The sequence below is a fragment of the Capsicum annuum genome, chromosome 1, assembly GCF_002878395.1.
Source record: "Capsicum annuum cultivar UCD-10X-F1 chromosome 1, UCD10Xv1.1, whole genome shotgun sequence".
NCBI lineage: Eukaryota > Viridiplantae > Streptophyta > Magnoliopsida > Solanales > Solanaceae > Capsicum > Capsicum annuum.
In genome coordinates, this window is record NC_061111.1 from 144502826 (window position 1) to 144530623 (window position 27798).

The 27798-nt window shown below is 30.4% G+C and overlaps 2 protein-coding genes across 2 annotated transcripts; one reads left to right on the forward strand and one right to left on the reverse strand.

Moving 5' to 3' along the window:
- Positions 1-15229: 15229 nt before the first annotated feature.
- Positions 15230-19353, forward strand: LOC107856758 (O-fucosyltransferase 20). The gene is made up of 6 exons (XM_016701746.2): positions 15230-16111; positions 16607-16775; positions 17392-17481; positions 17938-18221; positions 18325-18583; positions 18699-19353. Exons 1-6 carry the CDS (start codon positions 15504-15506, stop codon positions 18927-18929), a joined length of 1641 nt encoding a protein of 546 aa, XP_016557232.1. The 5' UTR covers positions 15230-15503; the 3' UTR covers positions 18930-19353.
- A 1009-nt stretch (positions 19354-20362) lies between these two features.
- Positions 20363-24897, reverse strand: LOC107856759 (S-adenosyl-L-methionine-dependent uroporphyrinogen III methyltransferase, chloroplastic). The gene is made up of 5 exons (XM_016701747.2): positions 23997-24897; positions 23246-23323; positions 23073-23142; positions 22091-22368; positions 20363-21052 (listed from the first exon to the last, which is right to left on the reverse strand). The coding sequence occupies exons 1-5, from the start codon at positions 24528-24530 to the stop codon at positions 20882-20884; spliced, it is 1131 nt and encodes a 376-aa protein (XP_016557233.1). The 5' UTR covers positions 24531-24897; the 3' UTR covers positions 20363-20881.
- Between the last annotated feature and the right edge of the window lie 2901 nt (positions 24898-27798).

Here is a 27798-nt window from a genome sequence, read left to right on the forward strand (position 1 = left end):
GATGTTTAATATGTTGCACCAAATAGGTAATCTGTCGGAGGAAACAAAAAATAGTAGCACGATTTTGTTTAACAAAAAACAATAATTTTACCATTTTTATCAAGAACAAGAACAGAACAAATCAAACCAAATTATTGTTTTGTTTTTATAAATACAAACAATAAAAAGGCCATTTCAGACCCCATTTCAAATTAGTGCAACAGATATTGAAATTGTTAACCAATACTATAAGAGAAGTTGGCTCAAGTTCCTCGTTTTCTTCAAAACTAAAAAGGTCATAAATTTTTATTTGTGAAAGAAGAAAAAGAACGATGAAGAATTTAAAGCTATTGTGGTCGGAGAGCAAGGCTATCACGTCAATTGAAGGTTGAAGTCGAAAAAGAACTCGAAGCCCAACTATTTGTAGTCGAATGTTGAAGTCGCCGAGGATTGAAATGAGAAATTTGCAGAACAGTTGGTTGGGAGAGAGTTGAGAGAAGCTTTCGAGATTGATGAGAGGAACTCGAAGCCCAACAATTTATCGCCAGAGGTAGAAGTCGTCAGGGGTTGAAGGAAGAAAAGAGGGGAACCCGAAGCCCAACTATTTGTCGCCGGAGGTAGAAGTTGTCAGGGGTTGAAGGGAGAAATTTTGCAGAACTGTTTGTTGGGAGAGAGTTGAGAGAAGCTGGAGAGAGAGGAGAGAGTGGTTGATTTGGATTGAAGAGGGGCGTGGGTTGGGTTGATTTGTATTTTTGAAAAGATTAGAAAGTTTTGAAAATATTAATCAAGTCCACAATTAACTTAATCAAGTTTCCTAATGATGTTTGACCCTATCTGTTGGTCAATGTCACCAATCCTTCATTCAAGACTTAAAAAACACCTTTCCTTCAATTTTCTCCACTAACTTAAGCTATTTGGAAAGCTTAGATTTAGTGTAATTTGGTTAGTCAGGTTGTTAATTACTTGATTAGCAGGTAGTTACATTGTGTAATTAATTACAAGCTGTCTTTTTTTAATTTCATTATTTTATTTTTATTTTCATTCAATTTAAATTTTATTTCTATTGTTTAAAATTTTATTATTTTATTATTGTAATGTTTTAAAATTATATTTTTTTATTTTACATTATTTATCTTTCATTTCCTTAATTCTCATTTCTCAACTTTTATTTCTTGTAATTCTATGCGATTGTTCGTATAATTTATTATTTATTTATTTCATTTAACATAATTGTTTTACTATTCTAATTTTCAAATTTAAGTAGAATTCATTGTTGAATAAGGCTATTGACTTACATTTTTTTTTAATTATATTTATGTACGTTATGCTGAAATTTGACATAAAAGTATTATGTTAATTTTTATTTTATTTTTAATTTTTAACGAGTGTTGTTTTTTTTGGTTCTGTTTATTTGTTTTAGTAGTATTGACTTGATAGTTCACATTGTTTTAGTAGCTAGAATTGATAGATTATCTTTTTGGCAATTTTTTTTGATAACTCTATGACATTATATCTATAAAATATTAATCTTTCCGTCAAACATGCATTTCATGATGTTCTTAAAAATCATGTATTTTTAGTTTTAGTTAAGAACATATGTTTGTTAGTTAATATATTTTCAAAAGACAATATATATCTTAAATGCCTAATTAGATATCCTTTATGTATCCCATATTTGTCAAATATTAGTAATTTTTAATTTTTGATAATTAACTTTTATTTTTAAAAATTTAATATAACCATGATTTTACTTGTGCAACAAAACGGTACACTTGTAATTACACTATAACTACGTTGTGTCAAACAAACAAGCTGTCATAATTACTAGGTTGTTTAATTATTTGATTGATAATTATTATTCTAATAATTACACCAATTTCAGATAGCTTTCCAAACAGACCCAAAATGTAAGGGCAAATTGGCATCTCTGTTTAATACTATTTTTACAGGTCGTTATTACTTTTTTGAATTTTCAACAGTCCCAAATTCTATTAGCTCATTTTGATCGGTTAAATTCAGTTTATCTAGAAGTTGGGTCAATTTGAGCTAAATATATAGCACAAATTTACCCATGAGAAACTTTGCTGAAATATTTAAATTAAAAGAAAATTTGATATCGCATATATAGTAATAATAAAGAAGAGAAAAGGTTTTGTTAATTTTGTTTGATAATTACATAACTTATAAGAAAACAAACAAATTATTGAAATTGGCAAGAATTGAATGGATTAGGGTATTACCTATTGTTTAGCCCATATTTACCTAAATCATCCTAGCTTGACTAACATTTCTACAAAATATTGATATATATAGATTTTTCTCATTTATTTTAATATATTTTGATCGGTTCAAATTTAACGAAGAAACTGATCATTTGACAGCATAGAATCAAGGGAGATAATGGTACTATTTGAAAGCAGGGGATGGTTAATCATCATATAGCACTAAATTTGAAGGCAATTGTATGTAATTATGCCCCAAAACAGCTATTTTCACTTAGAAATAATCTAGAAATTAAAGTAAATTATTGCTTAATCATTCATAAATTGTTGGATTAATAATATTATTTAGTTATATGTGTAAAAGTTGGTGTGGTCGCTGGCCAGCAATTTAACCCATATAGGCACCAAACATCCACCTAAGAAAAGGGATTACGTATGAAAATATTAGGTTTAGGTGTCAATTATTTTGGAGAATATTATTGAAGATTAATTGAACCATAATTTGATTAAACAATTAAAAGCCACAGATTATTGAAGTGGTTAAGGAGTTGTGTTTTGCTCTAAAGTTTTAGTTCCAGCTCCTTACGAGAAAAATATGAAATTTTAATTACGTATGGATGCTTATCAAGAAAAGATTGAATACCTACTTTTCTACTAATAATTTTAAATTAACCACTATGATTGGTATCCTCTCTGTGGTTCTTGGAATAGTAGTTGCTTTATTATTATTAAGGTTTATCTTATTTCTTAATTTGCTAATTAACTCATCGTACGGTCTTGTTAATAATCAGTGCCTTAATTGTTCTATTTTTAAAAAAATCTGATTTGATCTTTTTGATTTTTCCATTTCGTTTTCCTCCTTGATATAAAAAGTTCTTGACGTCTTTCCAACTATAATTAGCCAATACTTTTTCCAAAAATAAACAAATTTTAACACATTGAGTTCGTTTGTGTATGTACTCATGTTACAAAATGAGTACACTTGTGAACCAGGCATCAATTAATTATGTTCGACTGATCGAGCTGTTTGCAAAAGCTATACTTATAAGATTAAAAAAGTCCACTCTAAAATGCGATAGGATTTGACTGAATTCAAAAATTAAGAAAGATTGATTTTTGAAATTTATAATTTAAGATGAATTTTTAAAAAATATTTAATAAATCATGTTATTAATGTTTAAAGTTAATAACATTAACTCAAACACTTAGCTTAGAGCAAATTTAGTAGGATGAGCCATATATATAAAGGTAATTGAACTCACATCTCGAACTTTGAAAAATAAAATTAGCAACCCGCAACTGTTATGTTGCTTCTCTAGGAGATAAGAAATGTGTCTCTAACTCGATAAATTGAAACGAAGGAAGTATAACAAAAGTATCAAAACTATTTCTTGTATCTCGTGTCTTGGACATAACACTATTAATCATAAAAGAGAATAGGTAATAATTGGGAATGCCAGCTCTAAAATGAAATTTAGTTCAAAAGGGACTTGTTTTTTTTTTTTTTCAATTTTATTTTACTTCAAAGGAATAATACTGCACGTTCAACACACGCATCCACTTGGGATAAGAATTAAACCAATGAAAAAAGATGAAATAGTTGTAGCCCTTTTCTGGAAAAAACTGATTTCCTTTTTTGTTAACTGCAATTTGCATGAATGGAATTAATCACATGCAAGGTGTTGTTGCCCTCAACTCAGCTACTACTCCTGTACCTATGGGGACTTGGATTTTCTTTTACGCTCTAATTTTTTATTTTTTCTCTTTTCATTTTACTTGGTTGCACTTTGCACGCTCCTTAAGAAATACTAATAATTTATAAGTATGAGGTTTTTATCATAATGTTTAACATTAGATAATTAAAAAAATGATTTGAAGAATAAATGATTTATGTTAGCGGTAAAACATAAGAAAAAATAATTACTTTTTAAAATAATAAAAATAAAAATTTATATTTGAAATAACGGACAGTTAAAAGTGACCGGAGGGATTTGAAATAGTGGACAGCTACAAAATTGGAAAGACTCGTTTTTAATCAACATACATAGGATAATTGGTTATTGAATTCTTTTAACACAAGTTGAGAAGCAAGAGTACATTTTAATTTGTTGAGGTTTAATAGTAGTAAAAGAAAATGTAATTCGCCGCCTTTATAGGTATAAAATCATTTATTGAATCTCACATTAGATAAAATTCATGTAACAAAACATTTTTTCGAAAAAAAAAAAGGACGTGGGGGGTGGGCTCAAACACTTGGAGAAAAGAACAACCTGTTTGATTGATAATTTCTTTCAATCATTGGGGGAAAAAAAAAAAAAGAAATAATTTCTTATGTTGTTATTTACACAATAATTTCAACATTTTCGTTCGGTTTAAGCAAATTTTACATAAAGAGAAACGTAAAACTTTTTTTTTAGAAAAATTTGAAATTTACTCCAACTTCCATGCAGCTGTTTGGTCCCAAAAAGGCAGCATAATTTTACAATTTCATTGGAGATTGAGAGCTTCTTTAATGGATCTTCATGATTTTCAGTCATAATTTCTCAAAATTATAAATTTATTTTTGCTTGAATACAAATCAATCTGCAATGAATAATGATCCACTTCAAAATTATTTTTCCAATTGACTTGTACTCTAGATAGGTGGGAATCACCTCGAGGAAAATAATTGTGATAAAGTAGGAAGTCATTTTCCTTGCAACCTAATTCATATGACTAATTATACTTGCTTCTCCATTTAAGAAAAAAATCGTTTCCAAAGGAAACATGAAATAAAAAATATGATCTCATGATACTGAAATCTTTTTTTAAAAAAAATAAATTCTTTTTGTGTTTTTCTGAAAGTAAACGCAAACTGATAAATGGCTACAATTATAGCATACATCTTTTCCTATTAGTATAAATTTTGATCCCATCTGATTTTTTTTTATTTTTTTTTTTTGAAATAGTTTTTTCCATCCATTATTTCCACTTGGTGAGCTCTGGCCATCAGCCAAGTTCAGAGAGTAGTGATAGAATGAATATAATTGCTCTATGTTTATTCTTATCAGATGTTTCAGGTTTGATTTTTGTGAACAAAAAAGGATTTAATAGAGAATATTTTTCCGTAATGGCTAACGTAATGTGACACGAATTCAGATTTAGCTTATGATTCAAAGTAGTTAACGAACGCTAGACCGATAGGAAAATAAAAATAATATTTTATTGGCCTGTAACTGGGTAAGGCCAACACTACATAGGACCTACTGGGAAAAAATTATTTTGTATGAGATGCACCATATCATACTTGTACGAGGGGTTCGTTATTTGACATTTGGAATTTGTGGAACCCAATTGTCATTACTTTGTAATATTCTTCTTTGTAACCATCTCCCTCTTCACCTTTTTATTTTATTTCAATTCATGTTCTTCTCACATTTTTGTTTTTTGAAAATTTCTTCAATTTTTTTTTCTTTCTTTGATTTTTATATTCTCTTTCAACGTCTTTCATAACAATCAGTTTTAAACTTTTATTTCATTATTTTTGCGAAACTTTTTTGTGTGTATGTTACTTAATGTAATTTGAGATTTATAATCTACACTCAAGAATTGCGCTATACCATCATATGAACATACTCATACCATCTCAAGAGAAGAATTGAAGTTGGAGTTGTGTTTGATTATGAGTATAAATTTGAGTTGTTTTTAAATTTTTGAGAGAGGAGTAAGTAGGCGTTTGGCCATAATTATTAATCACAATATTTTGAAATACTTTTTCATTTTATTTTGAAATACTTGTTTGATCATGAAAATTACGTATTTCGAAATATGTTTTCACAATTTTTTATTTTTTGAAAAACACCTCTTGAGGTGTTTTATTTTTTGATTCAATCTATCACTTTATAGAAGAAAAAAATAAATTCAAAGCCTAAAATACTTTAGAAAATACTATTGTTAAACACAATTTTAATTCTATTTTCAACGTCTAAAATATCAATTAAAGTAAATATGTTTTGTATTTTCATGACCAAACGACGTTTAAGAGTGAAAAAAGCTAGTACTTATTTCATTTTTTTCAGATACAACTCTAAATTATGTTTGAAATTTTCATGTCAAATAACAACTTAAAATTATATTTATAATATAGCGAGGAAAAAAAAAAGCATCATGATCAAATAAATATTTGACAAAGAATTAGTTAGTGGGAACTAGAAATTCTGAGATTGAACATTTGAGCAAGAAAATTCTTGGAAAAATGATACTCTCTCCGTCCCAAATTATGTGTCGTCATTTCCTTTTTGGTCCGTCCCAAAATGAATGTCGTCTTTTCTTATTTGGTAAGTTTTTAAAAATACAATTACAATTTTACCCTTAGTGGTCCCATTTGACTTTAAATACTATTACTTCTTTTTTTATTTATTTTTTCAATTAAAAATGGTCCCACTTGATTTTAAATACTATTATTCTTTTTTTTAGAAGGGTAATTTTATAACTTTAACAAAGTCAATACTTATTTTTTAAATATCGTATCCAATTAAATGATGACATATAATTTGAGACGAAGAAAGTATAAAGATGGGAAGATAAAATATTTCTGCACAAAGAAATTATATTTAATTTTGATGGCATTGAAATTAAATTTGAAAAAGAACAAAAAATGTAGAGGATGAAAAATAATGCCAATGGTGGCTTCTCCACAAAGATAAAAATAAGTAAAGGAGGACTAGTGGACCCATGCCACATGTCCATCAAATAATAAGTCCTCATACAACTTTTACTTGTTGTATGAGATTCAAAATAAAGTTTTTCGACCTACTGCAGTCCCTGGTGGAGCCTTAAAGCAGCCAAAGAGCTTTCAGACTTTCAATGATTAAAATAATTAATGAGTTGGAATAAAATGAAACATCATCAGAATTCCTATATTAAAATAAAAGCAACTAAAAAAATAAAAATGTTTCATAGTTGAGTTTTTAGGAAGAAAAATGGATGTGCCTTTTTGGCTTAGTCTAATCAGATCTTACTTCTAGATTAATCCATAATTATGATAAGTTTGTTAGCAAATTAAAAGTGATGACGGTTCGTGAAGTATATCTTTTACTACTACTTTCTTAATGACCAACAAAGCATACTTATTAAAGTGTTTAGACAATGAGGTTATTATTTGTTAAATGAATTGATATAATTTTTTTTTTAAAAGAAAAAATTCAATGGAGAAGTTTTAATGGTGACATTGTGTTGAAGAGCTTTAATGGTGTTGAAGAATACACTGTGTTGAAGAAGAAATGGTGGGTAGTTAAATGATATGATTTAATTGTAAAATGGAGCTTTAATGAAGTTTTTTCAATGGAGGAGCTTTAATGGTGAATTGAGTTGAAGAAGAAAGAGTGGGTGGATGGGGGGAGGGCGGAGAGGGGGTAGGGATAATTTTAAAAAATAAATAAATACTATTTTTTTTTTTTTAAAAAAAATATAGATTATATATCAATTATTTTACACGTAGCAGTTTTTAATTGATTAAAAAAGTCAAATTCGAGCCCTTAAGGGTCAAAATGGTGTGTTTGCAATAAAATAAAGAAGAATCGTGAAATAATAGGTCGAAATGAAAGTTTAGGTATCATTTTATAAATTTCGAATAAAATCAGGAGAGTAATTATGTATTTACTCTAAATTAAAAGAAAAGGAATAAGAATGTCACAGTACACGGTGTTGAGTGTCCCTCCTTTGGCCCAAGAAAAAAATGAAAGAGAAACAACAGCATATGATAATAAACATGTCAAAGGGAACGCCTTGTTCTTATTAAACCCTCCCAACCAGTTGTGTGACAGCATATTTATTAATGTCACAAGACATAAAAACCATGTCCCTGTGATTTTTTTTATTTTTTATTTTCTTGCAGTATGTCCCTATGAATTGAAGACTTCATATATTGTTTTCCACTATAACACTAGACGTTTGCTTCAAGAGCACACTATTCTACAAACAATTATTGGGGCTAATTTCACGAGTGGATTATTTTTTTCACCGATATGCAATACTAATATATGCAACATTAAAGTCATAAAATTATTTTGCATACATCCAACAATTATTTCATTGTTCTAAGTTCAACATGACTCATTATCATGATTCACGAGTAAGAGATACAATATTTTCATGTGCCATTTTCATGATCAAAGTATTTTGCGGTCAATTAAGTCAAGAGATTATGTATGTGTCTTCAAAGCTACGGGTAAATGTCTACGACATGCCCATAAAAGGAAAAAGGCACCAAGTTAGGTCCCACATCACATATGCACTCTGGCATCTTCATACTTGCCTCGTGATATCGTTGGCTTTAATAACAATTAAACTAGACTAAAATCATCTAAGATTACTCCTAATTAATACGATGTAATATTATCCACTTTGAGTTAAATTTGTATAATTTTCTCAAAATGTCTCACATCATTGAAAATATTTAATACCTTGTAAATAGTTTTTTTTTCTTTTCAACAACAAATATGAAACATTGTTCGAACCCAATTAGTTAATAACAATGACCAGGTGGATCTAATGTCAAACCGGGGTTCGAGCAAGTTGCATAACGCGCAGTTTGATATGCAACTATGGCCGTAGTCCAAAAATGTAAAACTTTGTTCCCATTACTATCCAAGAAGTAGGAGTGTACAAATTAAACCGTCAAGTCAAATCGAACCGACGAATCAAAACCAAATCGAGAAAAAAATCGACTTATGGTTTGGTTTGATTGGTTTGGTGTTGACAAAAAAAAAAAAGTTAAACTGAACTCGAATCAAACCGACATAATACATATATATATATATATACAAAATAATAATTATAATCTACTTTTTAAATATTTTTTCAACTAGTTTTAGTAATTTTCAATAATTTGAAAGTAGATGTAGATATATATTTAGATTTGAGCCTTTAAGTTGTAATATTTGTTCATTAATTGCTAATTAAATGATCCAAAACCCAATATAAACTTAAAATCTAAATTTTTCACTCTTCATCTCACTTTTTAGTTTTAAGAGAGTTTTTCGCTCCTCATTTTTTCATAATTATGATTTTTCATTAGCACATGAGTGAAAACATATTTGATCTAGTCTTCGATCACGATATAATTATAAAAACTAAATATTATAAAAAAAAAACGAAATAAAAACAACTAAAACCTAAACCAAAAAAATCAATTTTATATTAATTTGATTTAATTTATAATTTTAATAAACCGACATGATTGGTGTATTTTTTTTTAATAAAAATCGAACCAACCTTACATATTACACCCTTGCCAAGAAGGATACGCTTGGTTTTTGGAAATGATATTAATACTATTAATTTGTTTGGTCAAAGTTCTATAATTTACTATACTTTTCAGGAATAATAATCTCTATTTGAGTAATCATTCCAATTTCAACAATCATTAATAAATAGTACTTTAAAGCAGGAATTTGTTCTCGGCCAAAATTTTAAAATGCTTATGAAAAAACTACTGGAGTATATTATTTTTCAGCTTCTAAAAAATCGTTTCCATTACCACTCAAAAATACTTCATTTTTATTTATTGTAAAAACAAGATCAAACACCACTTTTTTTTTTTTCTTAAAATAAGCATTTTTGACTTTCGAGAATACTTGGTCAAAAAACTACTATTTCAAACATAGCCAACTCTGAAAGTAATTGGTTTTTAGAGTTGTGTTTGTTTGAATAATAGAGAGAGTAAGGTCCACTTTTATAAACACTTGTTGTTGGTCTCAAGGGACTAATTTGTCCTACATTAAGCAAAGACACTTAATAAGTCCCTAAATATGATCTCATTTCCTGCAGTGCCTTTTATTCTTGAAATTGTAGGATAATTTAAAGGAAAGAAGTCAGTAAATAAGCCTCTTTATCTCCTGCAGTGCACCCTAAAAGAAAGACAACTCTGTGCAGAAAGGGACCCTTAATATAGGAAAGCCAAATGCATTGGTCTTTTTCCTACGTGGCAAGGATGTTGAAAGGTCACTTTCGTACACCATGGCCCAAATGCCAGCGTGTAATATACTGTACTGTCTAGCTGGCATAGGATTACCACTTTATCAATCCCCCTCTTTCAACTATCTTTTTAGTATGCCGAACAAAAATGTGTCAAGTATTTCTCACATTTCATAGAATATACTCTCTCCGTCCAAAATTTTTTAATTTAATTTCTTATTTTATTTATATTTTTTCATTAATCAAGAACAGATAATTTTTTTTTTTCATGTTTTACCCTTTGCATTAATTACCTTTTCTTTAAATTAAAATATAAACATCATTTAATAGGGACACTATAATAAACTAGCCATGTTATTAATATTTTTCTTAATCAATATGTCATCTCAATTTGAGAAGGAGGGAGTATTTAATATCATAATATTAAAGAACGTTCGATATATTTTATATATCTTAAAAATTAGAAAGACAGTTCTATGCATTAAAGCTGCTACTATACGTTGGGTTTAAAAAAAAACGAATCATAAAAGCTTATTGTGTGGAGTCTTGTCTTATAAGTCATTCAGAAATATCTTCACGACTTGAACTTGTAACCTCTTAATCTTATAGCAATAATTTTACCAGCTATTCGAAGGACCCCTTCGTCTAACTAAGACTACAAGTTGTTGAATTATTTTATTTCTTTCTTAAACATTGTCAAATTAAAATCGAACAGATAAATTCAAAAGAAGGGAGTATTATATTTGAAAACTACACACAAGTAGGTGTTCAAGGCTATATTAGGCTGATAATGGGGTTGCTTTATGAAGAGAAAGCAAAAGAGGATAGTAGTAGAATAGAATAGAGAGAAACAGGCTGTCAAAGGATGCAAAGGCAGCAGGTCACATGTTGCTTTTTCCACATAAACTAGTATATGTTTATTTATTGCCCAGCTGGCCAATTCATTACACGACACCATTCCCCGGGGTTAGTCATTATCCTATTTCACTGTCATTTCCTTGGCCTTTTTAACTACACCTTTTTTTTTGAATTTTGAATAGTAGTAGTACCATTTTATGTCAAAAAAAAATGAATAATAAATTAAAATTGCTCGAAATAAAATATTTTTCCACTAGCAAAGGATGTGATGCACTGGATGAGACTGCTCCTTCCTTAATCAGAGGTCTCGGGTTCGAGTCTTGGGTATAAAAAAATTCTTGATAGGGAGCGCTTCCCCCTGAATGAAACCCTACGCGATTCGAATTCAAATTAGTCGGATTTCAATGTGCGTACCGAATACCGAATGAGAAAAAAAAAAAAAAGAAATATTTTTCCCCTTCCACGAGAGTATTAGGGCTCGTCGGGATAAGATAGCCTATCTCAAATTTTAGTTTACTATCATACTATCATATTTATATTATATTTAATTAATGATATAAATTTATCTCAAAATTAAATTATATCATTAATTAAATATAATATAAATCCAATATCAAATATAGTTTTGAAACATCCCACCTTATCACATTCTATGAGAATATTTAACACCAACTTTCATATACTATAAATTAGTTCAAAAATTATAATCTCACGAAAAGTTTATTCTCTTAAACGATTAAAAAAATGTAACGTAAAATATAAATCAATTGAAAGATTATAAAAAAGAGAAAAATAGTAAATCCTCTCAAACAGCTAATGATCATAAAAAGTGTATGTGGAATACAAATGCCATATTAACATATGAAGTCCCCTTTCCTCCCAAATCCACTAGGCAAAAGCCCCCCACACCTTACCTTACGAATTACGCTCTAGCGTTCCTTGTTTTGACTAATTGTTTGATTAGTATTTCTTATTATTGACTTTATCTACCGTTTCAATTTATGTGATTTTATTATTTCATTAAACGTATAATTTTTAAAATATTTTTTGAAAAATTTACAATTAACATCTATTACAAATTTATCAGGTTTCATTTATTTACTTACTAAGTGGTACCCGCTAGTTTTTTTCTTGTTTTATATAATGACATTTGACATTTATATTCTTCTTAAAATAAGTAGAAAATGCTTTGTAAAAAATAATATAGTACATTATTTGTTTATTTATAATAAGTATTATATTTCTTATTGTCTTGTTTCTAAAATAATGCAATGTATTTAATATTTAAAATAAAAAATTATTTAAAAATTTCATTTATAAAATTTATGTAGTCACACAAATATCATCAAATATTAATTTAAATTCATGTCAAATCAAATTACATCACATAAATTAAAATTAAAAAAAAATAATAGTAAAGAAAATGTTTGGGCGGTGGTGGAGTTAGGGCATGGAAATAGTTATCTTCTCTTTATTTTTTCTCAAGTGATGATTACATTATTAGAAAATTCTTTTTAGTTCCAACTGTGTCCATCTAAGTTAACTTTGGAAAAAGATTGTTAACTTCACTTCAACATTTATCATGCCATTCCAAAGGATGTAATTAGTGCAACACTTACCTAAAAATTAAACATAGGAATTATTCTTACTTTAAAAGTAAAAGAAAAATTCTAATAGACCAAAATCACAAAATGGACAAAACTATGTTAAAGTTTATAACGACAGGCTCACCCTTAGTTTTTTTTTTTTCTACTTCTATACTTTCTGCGTTTTTTTTTTCGGTATTCATATTGGAGTCCGACTAATCTGGATTCACGTTGAATATGACTCATTTGGGGATATTACTCCATACTAAGAATTTTTTCATACCTAAGAGTTGAACCCGAGACTTTTAGTTAAGGGAGAAACAACCCAGGTCATTGTACCATATTCTTTGATGGTCTTTCTATGTTGACCGTTTCATTTTAGATTCTTAGAGACAAGAGTATATTTTTCTTATTTTTGCAAATTAGGAAAGTGTGAAGGTGAATGTTAGAGTAAAAGATTAATAGATAGTCGAGTAGGATTGTATTTTTATGTGGGAGGAGTAAGGAGCTAATCTACCCCTCCTCTCATACTTACTAGTAATATTAGTCTTTTATTTTTTAATATATATTTTTATTTATTGCTTCATTCGTTATGTATCTTACTATTTTATTGTTGTATTTTTTTATAAAAAAAAATTCAAAATTTTTTGTTTCGAACTAAGAGTCTATCAATTACCTCTTTATTCTAAAGATCTGCTTATATTTTTATCTTTTCTAGATCCTATTTATAAAATTACATAAAATATATTATTATTATTATGTTATTTTATCACGAAGTAATTATATGAAGTAATTAGTAACTAAAGTTAAATTTTTAAAACTAAAAATTACACAAATACACAATTTAAATTTTCAATATTACAAAAAAATCTCAACTCCCTAAACATATTACAAAAATCCCAATATATACACAGAATGATATGTATATGTCGGCTATATTATGTATATTAATAGGGAGAGAAAGTAAAGTAAATAAAAAAAATAGAAAAAAATATAATTATTTTTAAAAGGGTTGATATTTATGTTATTTATGCTTTTTAAAATGAAATGGAAGGATCAAATGATCAATAGATTTTGGCTCCTAGCCTTGGAACAAATGTGAAAACTCTTAAATAACTGTAGAGATATCGTAATCACAGCTTTACAATTATTCGTTTTTCACGAGTAATATGCCAAAAAGTTTAAGAAATTCAACACCTCAATTAAAAAAAAGAAATCACAAAAAAAAATAAAAAAAATCATATAAATTCTCTCATGGACTGTGATTTATTCTTATTCTACTTTTGACCAAGAGTAGTATCGTCATTTGCCACACTTATTTTTCAATTTAAAAAACCAAGACGTTGGCATAAACACGTTAATTTGGCGTGTGGCTATATATCAGTGTTTATTTATGAAATTTATATAAAATTCTAACTATAATTTTCAATTTTTTTAAAATCTCAAATTCTTTGAAAGTAGGAATTCTAAATCACAAATTTATATTTTATATAAAAAACACATGTTCCACCTAAATAGATTGTTCACATAGAATGATTACATTAAATAGTAGTAAGCTACTATTGTTGTTGATTTTTTGAATAATTGAATCTTTACAAATTACGCGTATTTGAAAATTTATAATAACATATAACAGAAAATATATGTGATTTATTTATGTGATATCGTGAAATATTTTGATATTTTATTTATGTATTACTTAATAATTTGGTAAGACAATATAAAAGTTATATTACACATGTTTTGATAGCTCTAACAAAAAAAAAAGTCAGTTTGGTGCACTAAAGTGTCTGTTATGCGCAAACTTGAGGAAGAGTTCCACCATGAGGGTGTATTATATGCAATCTTACCATGCATTTATGCCAAAAGTTGTTTTCAAGACTTAAATGCGTGACCTCCTGATTAGATGACAATAACTTTATCAGTTACTTCACCGCTCCCCTTTGTTTTGATAGCTCTAACAAATTATAAATTTTCATGATAAAATTTTAATTTCAAACAAATCAAAATAAAATTTTAATTTCAAACATACCAAAATAAAATTTAAATTTCAAATCATATCCACCCAATTAGGGTGTACAAAAATCGAACCGATAAAAATGTTATTGGTTTATTATTATTGGGTTAATAATTTTATAAAAAAAAATTTTGGGTTGTTGGTTCGATTCGATTTTTTCTTATTGAGTTATTGGGAAACCGTTAACCTCATAAGAATATATATATATATATATATATATATATATATATATATTCTTATATATTTCTCTGAATTTCTCCTAACAATATTTAGTTCAAACTTGAAGATTCTTGTAAATTAAAATACATTATGTAGGATTTTTAGTTGCAACCAAGATTCGATTTTTTTTTCATGTTAGTTATTATTATTTTTATTTTATGAGTATTTTCTTATCGGTCAAATCAAAAATCGAATCGTTAAGGTTTTCGAAAATCAATAAAAAATATTTTATTTATTTAATTATTAATTTAATATATTTAAAAATTAAAAATTAATAAATTAAATCGATAATATATAAAATCCAATCGAATCAACTGATGCACACCTACACCCAATCAAATTTCCCCTCCCCAAAATCCAACTTCACACAACTTATATAAATACCCTCAGCTCTTTCACTACTCACAATGAGAAGAAACAAGAAAAAAAGCAAAATAAAAATAAAAATACCCATCTGACTTGTACTACTACCATTTTCGTTCAATACTAAACGCGCATTAATCCTCCTATTCCTTCTTCCCGCCGCCCTTTATTTTATTTTTTTCACTAACTTTCTAAGAAAGTCTCATAGAAAATCTTGTTCTAAAAAATAAACCAACAATTCACGTATATAAAGAAAAGAAATAAACTTAGTATTATTTTCATTGTAAGGAGCCATTTTCAAGAATGGCAGTGTCAAAATCCAACAAGAAGAAACAGCAATGTTACATAGCAGTACCATCACAGATAATAAATTCAATTTCTTCTTCAGGACTTCAGTCTTTGTTACTGTCTCCTAAGAGAAAAAATCCTTCTTTTTCTGTAAAGCTTAAACTTTTGCTCAATAATCCAAGATTTTGGGTTTTGTTTCTTTTTGTTTTTGTTTTTGTTGGTATGTTAAAGATGTGGTTTAATTTTGATACTTTAGTTCCTTTTTCACAAAACCCATGTGGGATTTTTCAAGAAAAGGGGTCATTTGAAAATGAGCAGCAAAGTTCTCAGCTGAGTGCTGGAGCTGTGAGTGTTGGGAAAGAGGAAAATGGGGATGAAAAGAGTGAGTTTTGGAAACAGCCTGATGGGTTGGGTTATAGGCCTTGTTTGGAATTCAGTAGAGAGTATAGGAAAACAAGTTTGGATATTGTTAAAGGAAGGAATAGGTACTTGATGGTTGTGGTTTCTGGTGGAATGAATCAGCAGAGAAATCAGATTGTTGATGCTGTGGTGATTGCAAGGATTCTTGGTGCTGCTCTTGTTGTTCCCATTTTGCAAGTTAATGTCATCTGGGGTGATGAAAGGTTTGTTTTTTTGAACAATCTTTCTTTTTTTATGCTTCCGGGAGGTCCCTTGGTGACTCGAATTCACAATTTTAAGGTTGCAGCGGGATGGTGCTTACCACTCGAGCAACCCCTTTTGTCGAACAATATTTCTTTATTTTCCAGCTCAGAAGTTTATCTATTTGTTTGTTTGATTCTTTTAGCTAGGGAAATGGTTTGTCATTCGTGCCTAATTCTCTGAATGTAGGCAACTTATTGAACTTGAATAACTTCCTTTTTTGAACAGTAAAGTTAGTCCTTCCTAATTTCCTTATTCAAAACTAACAAGTAACCTATGGTAATTTCATCTATTTGGGAACACATCATTTATAGAAATATTTCAAGAGTTTGGTTGAAAAACTAGTCATTTCCATAAATTAACATTGTGTTTGGTTTAAGTTTGATTTCTTTGCTACTGTGGGATGTTTTTGATTTCTTAACGTATGTTCTTTGTTGCTTTTGGTGTTTGCTTTGCAGTGAGTTCTCCGATATTTTTGACTTGGATCACTTTAAGGAAGTATTAGCAAATGATGTAAGAATCGTTTCATCACTTCCATCCACACACGTGATGACTAGACCTGTGGAGGAGAAAAGGACTCCTCTCCATGCCTCTCCTGAATGGATACGTTTACATTATACTAGAAAGGTAATTAGAAGAATCATTTAATTAATCTATGATGTTATTACTTTCCTGGTTTTGGTTCAGTAACAAGGACCACTTCTTTAATGTTTGGTCCAACGGCCTAAAATAATTGAAAGCAAAGAAACCAAAATGGGAAGGTAAAATAAGATTAAATGATTTTATCTCCTCTGGTAGTTGAGGTTCAATGTGTATTCAATGGTCTTTAGCAAGTCCACACTGTTAGAAAATATCAAAATTGTAAAACTTGATGGCTTTTGAAATTAATATTGTGGTTAGAGGATATCAAGATTGCTTGTTATTTGGTTTATACCAAAGTTGAGTATCTTTGGAAGATATTGGAGTAGTATCTTTCAAGTTGGCTAGTTTTGATAAAGTCTTGAAATTTGACAATATGGCAGCTGGAATGGTTTTCTATATTCTTGGATAGGTACCTAAACCAAAAAATGCAAATACCTATTCAACTCTTAAGACTTATTCATAAGGATATTTACTATGGATATAAGTGTTTTTAATTTTTTGGTTTTATCTAAGAGGAGTGGTTGGTGAATTGAAGTTGAAACAATTTTTTGGGAAATTACAGAGGATCTTATTTTTGATTATTGAATTGATCTTCCTGCAGATTAGGAGGGATGGTGTTCTACTTTTACGTAGCCTTGACTCGAGGCTTTCTAAGGATCTTCCTTCTGATCTTCAAAAACTTCGCTGCAAGGTAAATTTAATCCTCCTTGTTCTGTAACCGAGTTTAATTTGCAATCTCAAAGATTCTGCAATGCATTTTATGGAATAATGGAAACTGTTTTTGTCTGGGGACATTTGCTTCGCGGGAAAGTGATTCATGAATTGCAATTAGGGCAAACAATAATAACTAGATTATCTGATTTGTCATCAGATGTTTGTTTTTTATTGTAGACATGGACATACCAGGTAGTGCAATTCAGGACATGTCTCTTTCGATAAGTAGGGCAAAGTTAGTTTGCAATAATAACCTGATCCTATTTAAGTGCTTTGTCTAATGCTCGACTGTTAGTAGCTTTGCCTTTTTTATTTTCTGTCGTATAACTAATTTATTTATACCAACTGCTAATTTTAATTGGAACCCACCTAATAATTCCTTTTGTAGGCATTAGCAGTCAATTTGACTAAATACTGATTTGTGATCTTGTAGGTGGCATTTCATGCTTTAAGGTTTTCGCCATCAATCTTAGAACTCGGTAACAAACTTACTGAGAGGATGAGGAGCAAGGGACCATATGTTGCGCTTCATTTGAGAATGGAAAAAGATGTGTGGGTGAGGACTGGATGTCTTCCTGGTTTAAGCCATGAGTACGATGAGATGATAAACAATGAGAGGAAGCAAAGGCCCGAACTCTTAACTTCACGTTCAAACATGACCTATCATGACAGAAAGCTTGCTGGTCTCTGCCCTTTGAACGCTTTGGAGGTTACAAGGTTAGCATATTAGCGTAATAGCCTTTACGAAAGTTTCATTCTGCTTTTTTTGATGCACTTAAAAATCACTTCCTTTCTAAACAAATTTACATTTGTTGATTAGGTTGCTCAAAGCTCTGGGAGCACCAAAGAGTGCGAGAATCTATTGGGCTGGAGGAATTCCGTTGGGTGGAAAAGAAGCATTGCAACCATTGACAAATGAATTCCCTCAATTCTTTAACAAAGAGGATCTTTCATTGCCGGGGGAACTTGAGCCGTTTGCAAAGAAAGCATCCCTTATGGCTGCTCTTGACTACATAGTGTCTGAGAACAGCAATGTTTTCATGCCATCTCATGGTGGAAACATGGGCCATGCTATCCAGGTATTGCCTCCCCTTCCACAAAACTTTGCTTTCTTTAACAAAATTCTGCTAATCGGATTATCTGAACATGTATGGCCTTTTCTCTAACTATTTTCTGTATTTTGTTTTGCAATAGGGACAAAGGGCCTATGCAGGGCACAAAAAAACTATCACTCCCAACAAAAGAAAAATGCTTCAACATTTTCTGAACTCATCACTGTCTGAGACAGAGTTCAACGCAATTATACTGGACTTGCATAGAGATTCCTTAGGTCAGCCAGAATTGAGGAAAGCAGGAAGGGACGTGACAAAGTACCCTGTCCCAGAGTGCATGTGCAATGGTACTATGAACCATTCGTCAATGTAACTCCTTATCGAGGAATAACATGTGCCGAAGCACAATCTTCTGCAGCTAATCACACATTCTTACAACATCGTGAGAATTTTGGATTAGCCTCACTGTGATTCTGACGAGCAGACTGAGTTACTTGAGGTGCAATACTATTTTTTCGACTATGTTTGGAAGCAAACCCTTGGTGTGAACATGACTCTGATGCAAGCTGAACTGGGAAGATAATTCTCTGATACATAAAGCAACATCTTATACAAGTCCAATTCCTATTTCTTACTATATGTTATAATGTTAAAATGAACCATAGTTTCATTTTATTCATTCATTCTTTAGAAAATGTCAATGTAATATATCATAGTTGATGTATATGTAATATATGTATTAATGTATATAATCATACAAATTTTTTGAGGTATACATGCCATTCTGTTTGTATTTCTTTCCGAGCCAGTTAATACATTCTTTGAAAATCTATTGTATTGCTAAACTTGAAAGTATTCTTGAAATTGCTGTCAGAAGAATAGTTAAAGCCTAATGGCAGGAAACTCTAATGTCCATCTGGTTCAATTTGTCTGTTTTTGACGTGACAAAAAGATTAAGAAACTACATGTATGTAGAAAATTAGAATCAAAGAGTTGGTTGCCAATAAGAGAAAAAGACTTTCTTTTTAAACAGATTAAAAAAAACAAAAAAAGTTATACAGAATGTAAGAGAAAAAAAAATAGTTTTAAAACAGACTAAAAAAAGAAAGTGATATTGAATGTAGGAGAATATAATATCTTCTTTAAATTACTCCTCCTAATAATAAGTTTGCGTGGGAATATAGAATGTAGGAGAGAATATGTGGATTGTGAGAAGATTTGGCTGGGTTAGAGTGGGGCAATAATGCAAACAACCTAGAAATGGGGCTGAAATAATTTTTGGTTTAAATTGCAGAAAAATAAAAAATCTTTTGGCCCTAACTACCCAAACTTGGTACACAGAATGTAATTTTATTTAAGTTTAAAAAATCCTGTTCTTTAAACAAGAAAAGAATAAGAGGAGACAGAATAATTCACTTAATTATTATATACTATTTATTTACTAATATTTTGTACATATTGGACTTAGCTTTCAGTCTATTATCTTATGGAATTAACTTAATATTGATAAATCATTGCAAATAAGAATTTAAATCATAATATCATTATGGTTTCAGATAGACTTCCAATTGTACATTATCAACAACATGGTACAAGCAAACAAAGGAGCTTGAGAGCATGTTGCTTGACCTACTCTTGAGTTCCTATCTGAAAGAAAATGATGTTGTTCAATCATACTTGCAAAATCATCTTATAATTTGTGTTGAATGTAATTTGATCTAATTATACAACCTAAGGTATTTGTATGGTCAAAATGAAATTGTGTGTAATTTAAAAGTAAAATGACAATCTCCAGTTCTCAAGAGGGGTCAAGAACACTACCAAATAAAGAATTAAAAGGCTGTTGCTCAACAACAAGAGGATAAGAGATGCAATCAATGGCACAGAAATAGGCAAATTCTAAAAGTACATCATTAAGAAAACCCATCACCATTAATATACTCATTTTAGAAAATTATCAGTTATTCGATGGACGTATCATGCCTCTTGATAAATGCTTATGGATTGGTCTTTGCTAAAAGAATCTGATACTGTCAAGAGCTTAGTGTCACTTATTGGCTCTTGAAAATAGAGCCAGAGTTGCCAAGTTATTGGAATGAGAGTAAAAATCTGTCCCGTTCGGTGCATGCTGGATGGAGATTCTCCTCCAAATATGCGCATATTACCATGAAATGAGACCCCCTCCAGTGTATGGACTTCACTGCGCAATCTGAAAGAGCATCGGTAAGGTGTAAATCATTTAGCATGCAACAGTGTCCAGCTTGGCTGCAAGAAAGAGATGACGTTTTGGGATCACAAATGATCATTCCATTCAGCGAGGCTGCCCTATAACAATGTGTTGGTTGAAGATGTCGTTTCAACCAAGACAGGAGACTCTTCGGCTGAATGCGGCCATAACGGCGAAAGAGCTACAACCTTCCCAATGATAATCAAGGTTGGTGACTCTAGCTTGTGTGAGACGATGTCTTCAGCAAGATTCTTCAGTTCTGCGAATACCTGAATGAATTACAACGGAACTGTAATCAGCCATGCAATCCAACATCCTTGTCAAGTTGAATGCTTAAATAGGCAGAAAAGAAACAGTACACCAATAAACAAATGATACGATACTTCCTTAAGTTGTTTCAGATATAATATCAATAAGTAGCATAACTCGCTTAATCCTTGAATGTGAAGGTTGCCCCTCATTCCTATTTCTTACCCTGAGATCAACACCACACGCAAACCTTGCTATTATCTACATCACTTTATAGCTTTATTTCAAATAGCTTCTCCAAGTCTAGACATTTGAAACAAGGTTCAGTATCTCACTTGTTCCCATTTAACTTATAGTATAAACAACCTTCTCACATATTTCTCAACTTCATACAAATGCTGCTTTCACGACCCTGTTGACTATAGTGACCAATGAGGTTGAGCATGATGTGAGAGCAGAAGTGGTAGGTAGTCTTAAAGCAAACCAATGGGGTGGCAATATTACAAAGAAGACCATCACGAGCATTTATTTTTTGAAAAAATAACTATAACATTTGTTCAGGTTTATACCCGCCAAGGACAAGCTCAACTTCATTTTTAAAGGTGCTATCAAATTGGTTCTACTGATTGCCAATATACCCCCAATGAGGGACCAAGGATCTTTGCACTGGTGTTCTGCAATATCTGGGCAACTTAAAAGTTCTTTGTCTCAATGGGAAGGTCAACATCAGAAATATCTCACAACCTTGGAGGAAAGTAGAGGTACTTTTGTTGTAACGTTCATTTTTTCCTAATACCTTTTTGTAACCATCTATTAGCAAATCAGTAGATCAAACGGAAGTATCATTATCTAATTTCTCAGGAAGAGGGGTTGAAATGTTTCATAAAGCAAATGTACTCATGTAAATATCCTTTCCATAAATGCATGTGTGCGAATTGTTGTTCCAATTTCTCTCTTGCAGCTATCAAAAAACAAATGATTTATTTTCAAAGGTAGCTGAAGAAAGACACGTCCTAGGCAAATAATGAAGTGTAAGAGAAACAACTGGGCTCGTTTACCATGCGTTGTTGAGGTGTTGTTCCTCGCTCAACGGCAACAGCTGGTGTATCAGCTGGCAACCCGTGATGTATGAGCTTTGAGGCCAGGGAAGGAAGAGTTGACAGGCCCATATAAACTACTAATGTAGAGTCGGGGTCAGCTGCATTTTCTGCAACAAAAAGTGGGTCTGTTCCTCCTTTCCTCGAGTGTCCAGTGAGAAATCTAACACTATTTGCAACACCACGATGGGTTAATGGAATTCCCAACTCTGCTGATATCCCAGATGCTGCAGTAATACCTGAAATGTAAGGACCAGAATGAGGTCTGCCTCAAGTTGTGTGTATGGCAGAATCAGATTTCACTTCAACCTTATGTATTAACTTATGCAAGACACATAACTAGCCCACTCTCACCTATAAAAGATTTTACAATTGAAAGTGCAGGTGGAGTCTGTTAGCAAATCAAATCATTTAATCAACAAAAGGAACTACCAACGACCATAAAATTTGTAAACATATAACTTTGGAGTGTTGGCAGATGTGGCAATAGCTGCCTTTTGGAGATTACATATGTTTAGCTTACAAATAGGTTCATAATGAATCAAGATACAGGATTCTCAAGAGAGAATCTGTAAATTTTTCAGGATAACTAGATGTCCTCTTCAACAGAAGCCAAGACATAAATTTTGGCATCAAAACTGAAAGGAAAATCTTGAAAAGACGGATTACAGAATAAAGACGTCATTTACTTGAAGTTGCAAGCCTGTGCTTATTATGGAGGTACTTGCCTTTTGATCCCTAGACTAATACTAAAGAAAATACACTTTCTTTGACCATTATATATACTACTTCTCTAAACTAGAACATATCTTCATAACTAAAAAAATATTACTAAGTGAGATGAAGTTTGCGAGCCACCAATTTAATGACACTTGGGAAGTTTTACATTCTGCAGCTTTATAGCTCAATCGAGTTCTTTGCCGGATTCACAAAGTTATCATACCTGGAATAACTTTAACTTGAATTCCCTTTTGTTGAAGAAAATCCATCTCTTCTCCACCCCGTCCAAATACCTGATAATCCAACAAATGCTCCAAAGTTTCAACTTTAGAATAATAAAAATTAACTATATATAAATGTATAAGCATAAACCAAACACCTAAGCCAAAGACATACCAACGGATCACCGCCTTTTAGTCTCACAACATTTGCCCCAGCTTCAGCAAAACTCAGAAGCAACTCATGAATTTCTTCCTGCAAAATGCAACATACACATAGATGTCATAAGCAAATTGCAACCTGACTTGTTATCATGATGACATGCAGAAGACAAATATTCAGCTAAGAAGCTTGTAGCATTTAGAATTTCAACCATCAATGCCGCCATTAATGCACTGACTAAATTATACCATTTGAGCCACAAGATTCCATATCTAGGCTAATTCAGGTATCACCTAAAACATGGAACAGAAAAAGCCCCCGCATTGAAAACAATGATTGAGATTCCCAATTTTTCACCAAAAGCATTTTAAAGCTTTCATCTAAAAGTGAGTTCAGTTTCTAACCATCCCAAGCATTTCCCAAATGATTACACACCACGAAATTCGAATGCCAAAAGTTGACGGCAGAAGATCAATAAAGGGCAAAGGGCATCCCGGTACACTAAAGCTCCTTCTAAGCGTGGGTCAGGGCCGGACCACAAGGGTCTATCGCACACAGCGTTACCCTGCATTTCCGCAAGAGACTGTTACGACAGCTTGAACCCGTGAACTCTTGGTCACATAGCCAAGGATCAATATTTACCCAAATTTAAATGCATTTTCAGCTAGAAATCTAGAATTCAGCCCATTTGAAGGAATCAAAACTCCCCAAATCAAACAAAACATTAAGCAGAAATGTTCAAAAACAGCAGAGAAACTGCACAAACCTGAGTTCTGCTATGATAACCAGCAGTTTTACCAACATAAAGAAGTCTAGCATGAGGACCAACCAAATCCAAAACTTCATTAGAAACCAATCTATCATACAGCAAAAGATCAGCATTCTGAATAACTCTCAAAGCCTTAACAGTCAACAACTCAGGGTCACCTGGTCCAGTACCCACCAAGAACACATTCCCAGGCCCTCTTCTATCACCCCCTCCTCCTCCTTCTCTCTTCTCCCTCAAAACCTGAAGCATTTTCTTCAGCTCAGGCAACTGCAAAGCTATGTCATACTCCCTAACATAGCTAGGATCAGGTAGAATTGGGCAAGAAGCAGACTGCTCCAATTCATTCTTGTAAATCCAACTGTCCCTTTGGTACCTCTCAATTGAATGCTTCTCAGTAAAAGGGGAAGAAGATGATGAATGTGATGCATAGTTGACGGAACAAACAGGATTAATCCCAAAAGATTTGATTTTTCTGAATTGGGTTGTTGTAGAAGTAGAAGAAATTGAAGGAATTCTACTCACAAGAGCCATCCCCTTTACTTTCAAGAAGATGAGGGATACCCTAGAGGCAGTTAAAGGTGCAGACTTCTTCTCTAAAAAATGTAGATTTCAGAGAGTATATATATGTAATTGCATGCGTCAAAAAGGGGCCTTTAATTCTCGAGCTTTAAGGGTCATGAAAAGGCAATTTTTGAGTAGCTTTTGACGCTTTGAAAGAGACAACCAAGCATTCTTTTGGGGGCTTTAACTTATAATCTAATAAAGGGGGAGATTCTATTTTTTTTCTTAATTGATGGAAAACAAAAAGAAGAAATGAGTAAAGAAAATCAGGCAACTTGGGGGCTATGACATATCATCTGATAGCTGAAAAGCCCCAAGTAGATTTAGGAAGGAAATACTTCCGTTCTTTTGGAACAAGTGAATTATTTTTAAAATAAACGAATCATTAATTTTTTTTTTAAAATTTATATTTATAATTTAATAATTAATTAACTTTTGAAAAAGATTACAAGATTAACCTTTTCTGGAGGGATAAAAATAAAAAATTATGTTAAATTTATGCTTTTAATATTTTTCTTAATCTGTATATTAAAATTTAACAATTAATTCATTATTATGAAATGGGGGGGAAGTAGAGAAAAAGACAGATGAAAAGCGAGAGAGAGTTGGAGGCGGCCGGCAAGAGAGGAGGCAAATGTGTATTTTGTGTCAATTGAAGGCCTCAATTTGGACCAAATTCATTCAATTAAACATTAAGAAATTCATTATCGTAGCAAAATCCGAATTTAATAGCACTTGATTAGTAACCATAATTAAGCTCCACACTGTCACACCAAAGGAACCACTTAATCACACATAATCTGAACTATTAAAAATAGATAAAAAAAAAATTATAGTTAGCAAATCGGCTCAAATATGCTCCTATCTGATTGTTACTTCTAATGAAGTGTGAAAAAATTATAGAAAATGATAAAAATAGGTAATTTATTAAACTTTCATTTATAATCTTTCAAGGATAAAATTATTATTTATACATCGGTAAAAAAAAAAATAATAGACAATGGTTTGAATTGCTTTTTGTAAGTTGGCAAATCTGTCAATTTATCCTGAGGGGCACATATCAATCTCCAACATCCCTTGATTAATATTTCTCCTAAAAAAAAAATGAATTTTCTGCAATTTGGATTGGATTGATGCTTTTATCACGCATCAAGTTCTCTGAACAATCTAATTACCCAAAATTTCATGCTTTAGAATTCAGGACTTTTGGATATTGTTTCCTGCTTTGATTTTCAGGATAATAGACAGATAAAGTTTTTATTAAGGAAAGTTTAAAAGTGTATAAATAAGAGTTTAACAACTATTATATATATAAAAAAAATAATTTTAATCATCATTTATAAATAGTGTAAAATTCTTTGGGTATTCATCCAAGCTAGTTCTGCCGGTGATTAGAGTACCTCAGGCTTAACCAAATACTCCCTCCAATAATACTTATCCTTTATTGATTTGGCATACATCTTAAAAAAATAATAAATAATAGGATAATTTTACTATAACCCTTTGAATATAATAAATTTAGTATTTTAAAAAACACGTTGAATAATGAATAATATTTAATAACTACGATAAAATCGGCATAAAGAGGTAAGATTATTCATTGATTTTTCAAATCAAACAACTATTATAAGATATATATTTTTAATATAGTAGACAAGAAAAGAGAAACGGAGAGATATTTGGTGATTAACCTCCTAATTTTGTAAGCGACCTTAATTTGAATCATAATAGGCAAGAAATTGACTTCCATTTTCTTTAGGATTTGGCTTGAAGTAATAATAAATTTTATAAGCGTTTGTCCTGAAAATTTTAGAAAAAAATTGAAGTCGAAGTTGTGTTTTTTTTTAAAAAAAATCAAAGGCTGGCCAAATTTGTTATCGGAGTTGTGTTTAGTCATATAAAAAGAAAAAATTAATTATAAAGGTGAGACTTGTTTTCACTTTTTTCAAATAAAACTTCAAGTATCGCTAAACATCATTTTTTAATAAAATAATTTATTTATTTTTGAAAAAAATAAATATTTTTCATGATCAAATGAAGCTATATATTGATAAGGGTAACGGTTAAACAAAATATAAATAATTTAAAAATTGATAAAAGTAATAATATGAACTATAAATTTTATTTACGTATGAAATAAGCGATTGATAATATAAATGATGAGATTTTTTTTATAAATTATAAATTTATGGATTAATTTTTGTATTTGAAAAATCTCAATCATGATTTGAAACTTTCGAATCATACTTTTTGGATAATTTGGATTTAATGTTGTCATGATATAAAATCATGAGATGAAATCGCATGATCAAACGTTAATTTCATCTCATGATTTCATATCACAAACACGAAATCGCATGTCCAAATGTCTATTTAATTTTACACAAATACATCATATTTCACATGATATATCACATTATTTTAAATATATAACTTAATTTTATATGAATATATATATTTTTTAATACGTCATTTATTTTTACACAAATATATTATATTTTTTCAGTGATCAGAATTTATATAATTATTTTAAAAAAAAATAAGATTTTAAATAGTTACAGTGCGATATAATTTTTCCTAACAATAAATGAATCACTCAAATCTGTCAAATCAAACAATACAAGAATATTTGAAAAAGTAAAAACTAAAATCCCTTTTTCTACACAACTTGTACTGCAATACATACAGTGATACAAATCATAGATAGACCCAATTAGTTTTTCCTTCTGGGTGTGTTTAATATGATGAAAAATATTTTTTTATTTTTTTTGTATTCGGTTGTAGTAAAATATTGGAAAAATATTTTCTAAGATAATTTTATTTTATTTGAGGAAAAATAACTTTTCTCATGGAGCAAAGAAAGTTATTTTTTTGAAAAATAATAAATGTGACTTATGTCTCCATCCCTACCCCAACAACGTTCATATCCACACAACTTAAAAAAATTTGCATTTCTAAAAAATTTACATAACTCAAAAATATTTTTCACTGCTTGAAATAAAAAATAGTGAAGACCGAATTTTTCCCCTTTTTAATGTTCGTTGAATGTATTGTTATTTTCATATGCATAAAGGAAGATGTTACTTTTGCTAATTACATATTTTATTTTGTTATCGATGTAACTTGTTTCACAAGATTGAATAAACTTGTCATTCTGTTATATTTCTATTGCTTGTAGTATCTTGAGATTGTCCTTACTTTGCTATATTTGCTAATTAATAGTTTCTTAAATTTAATG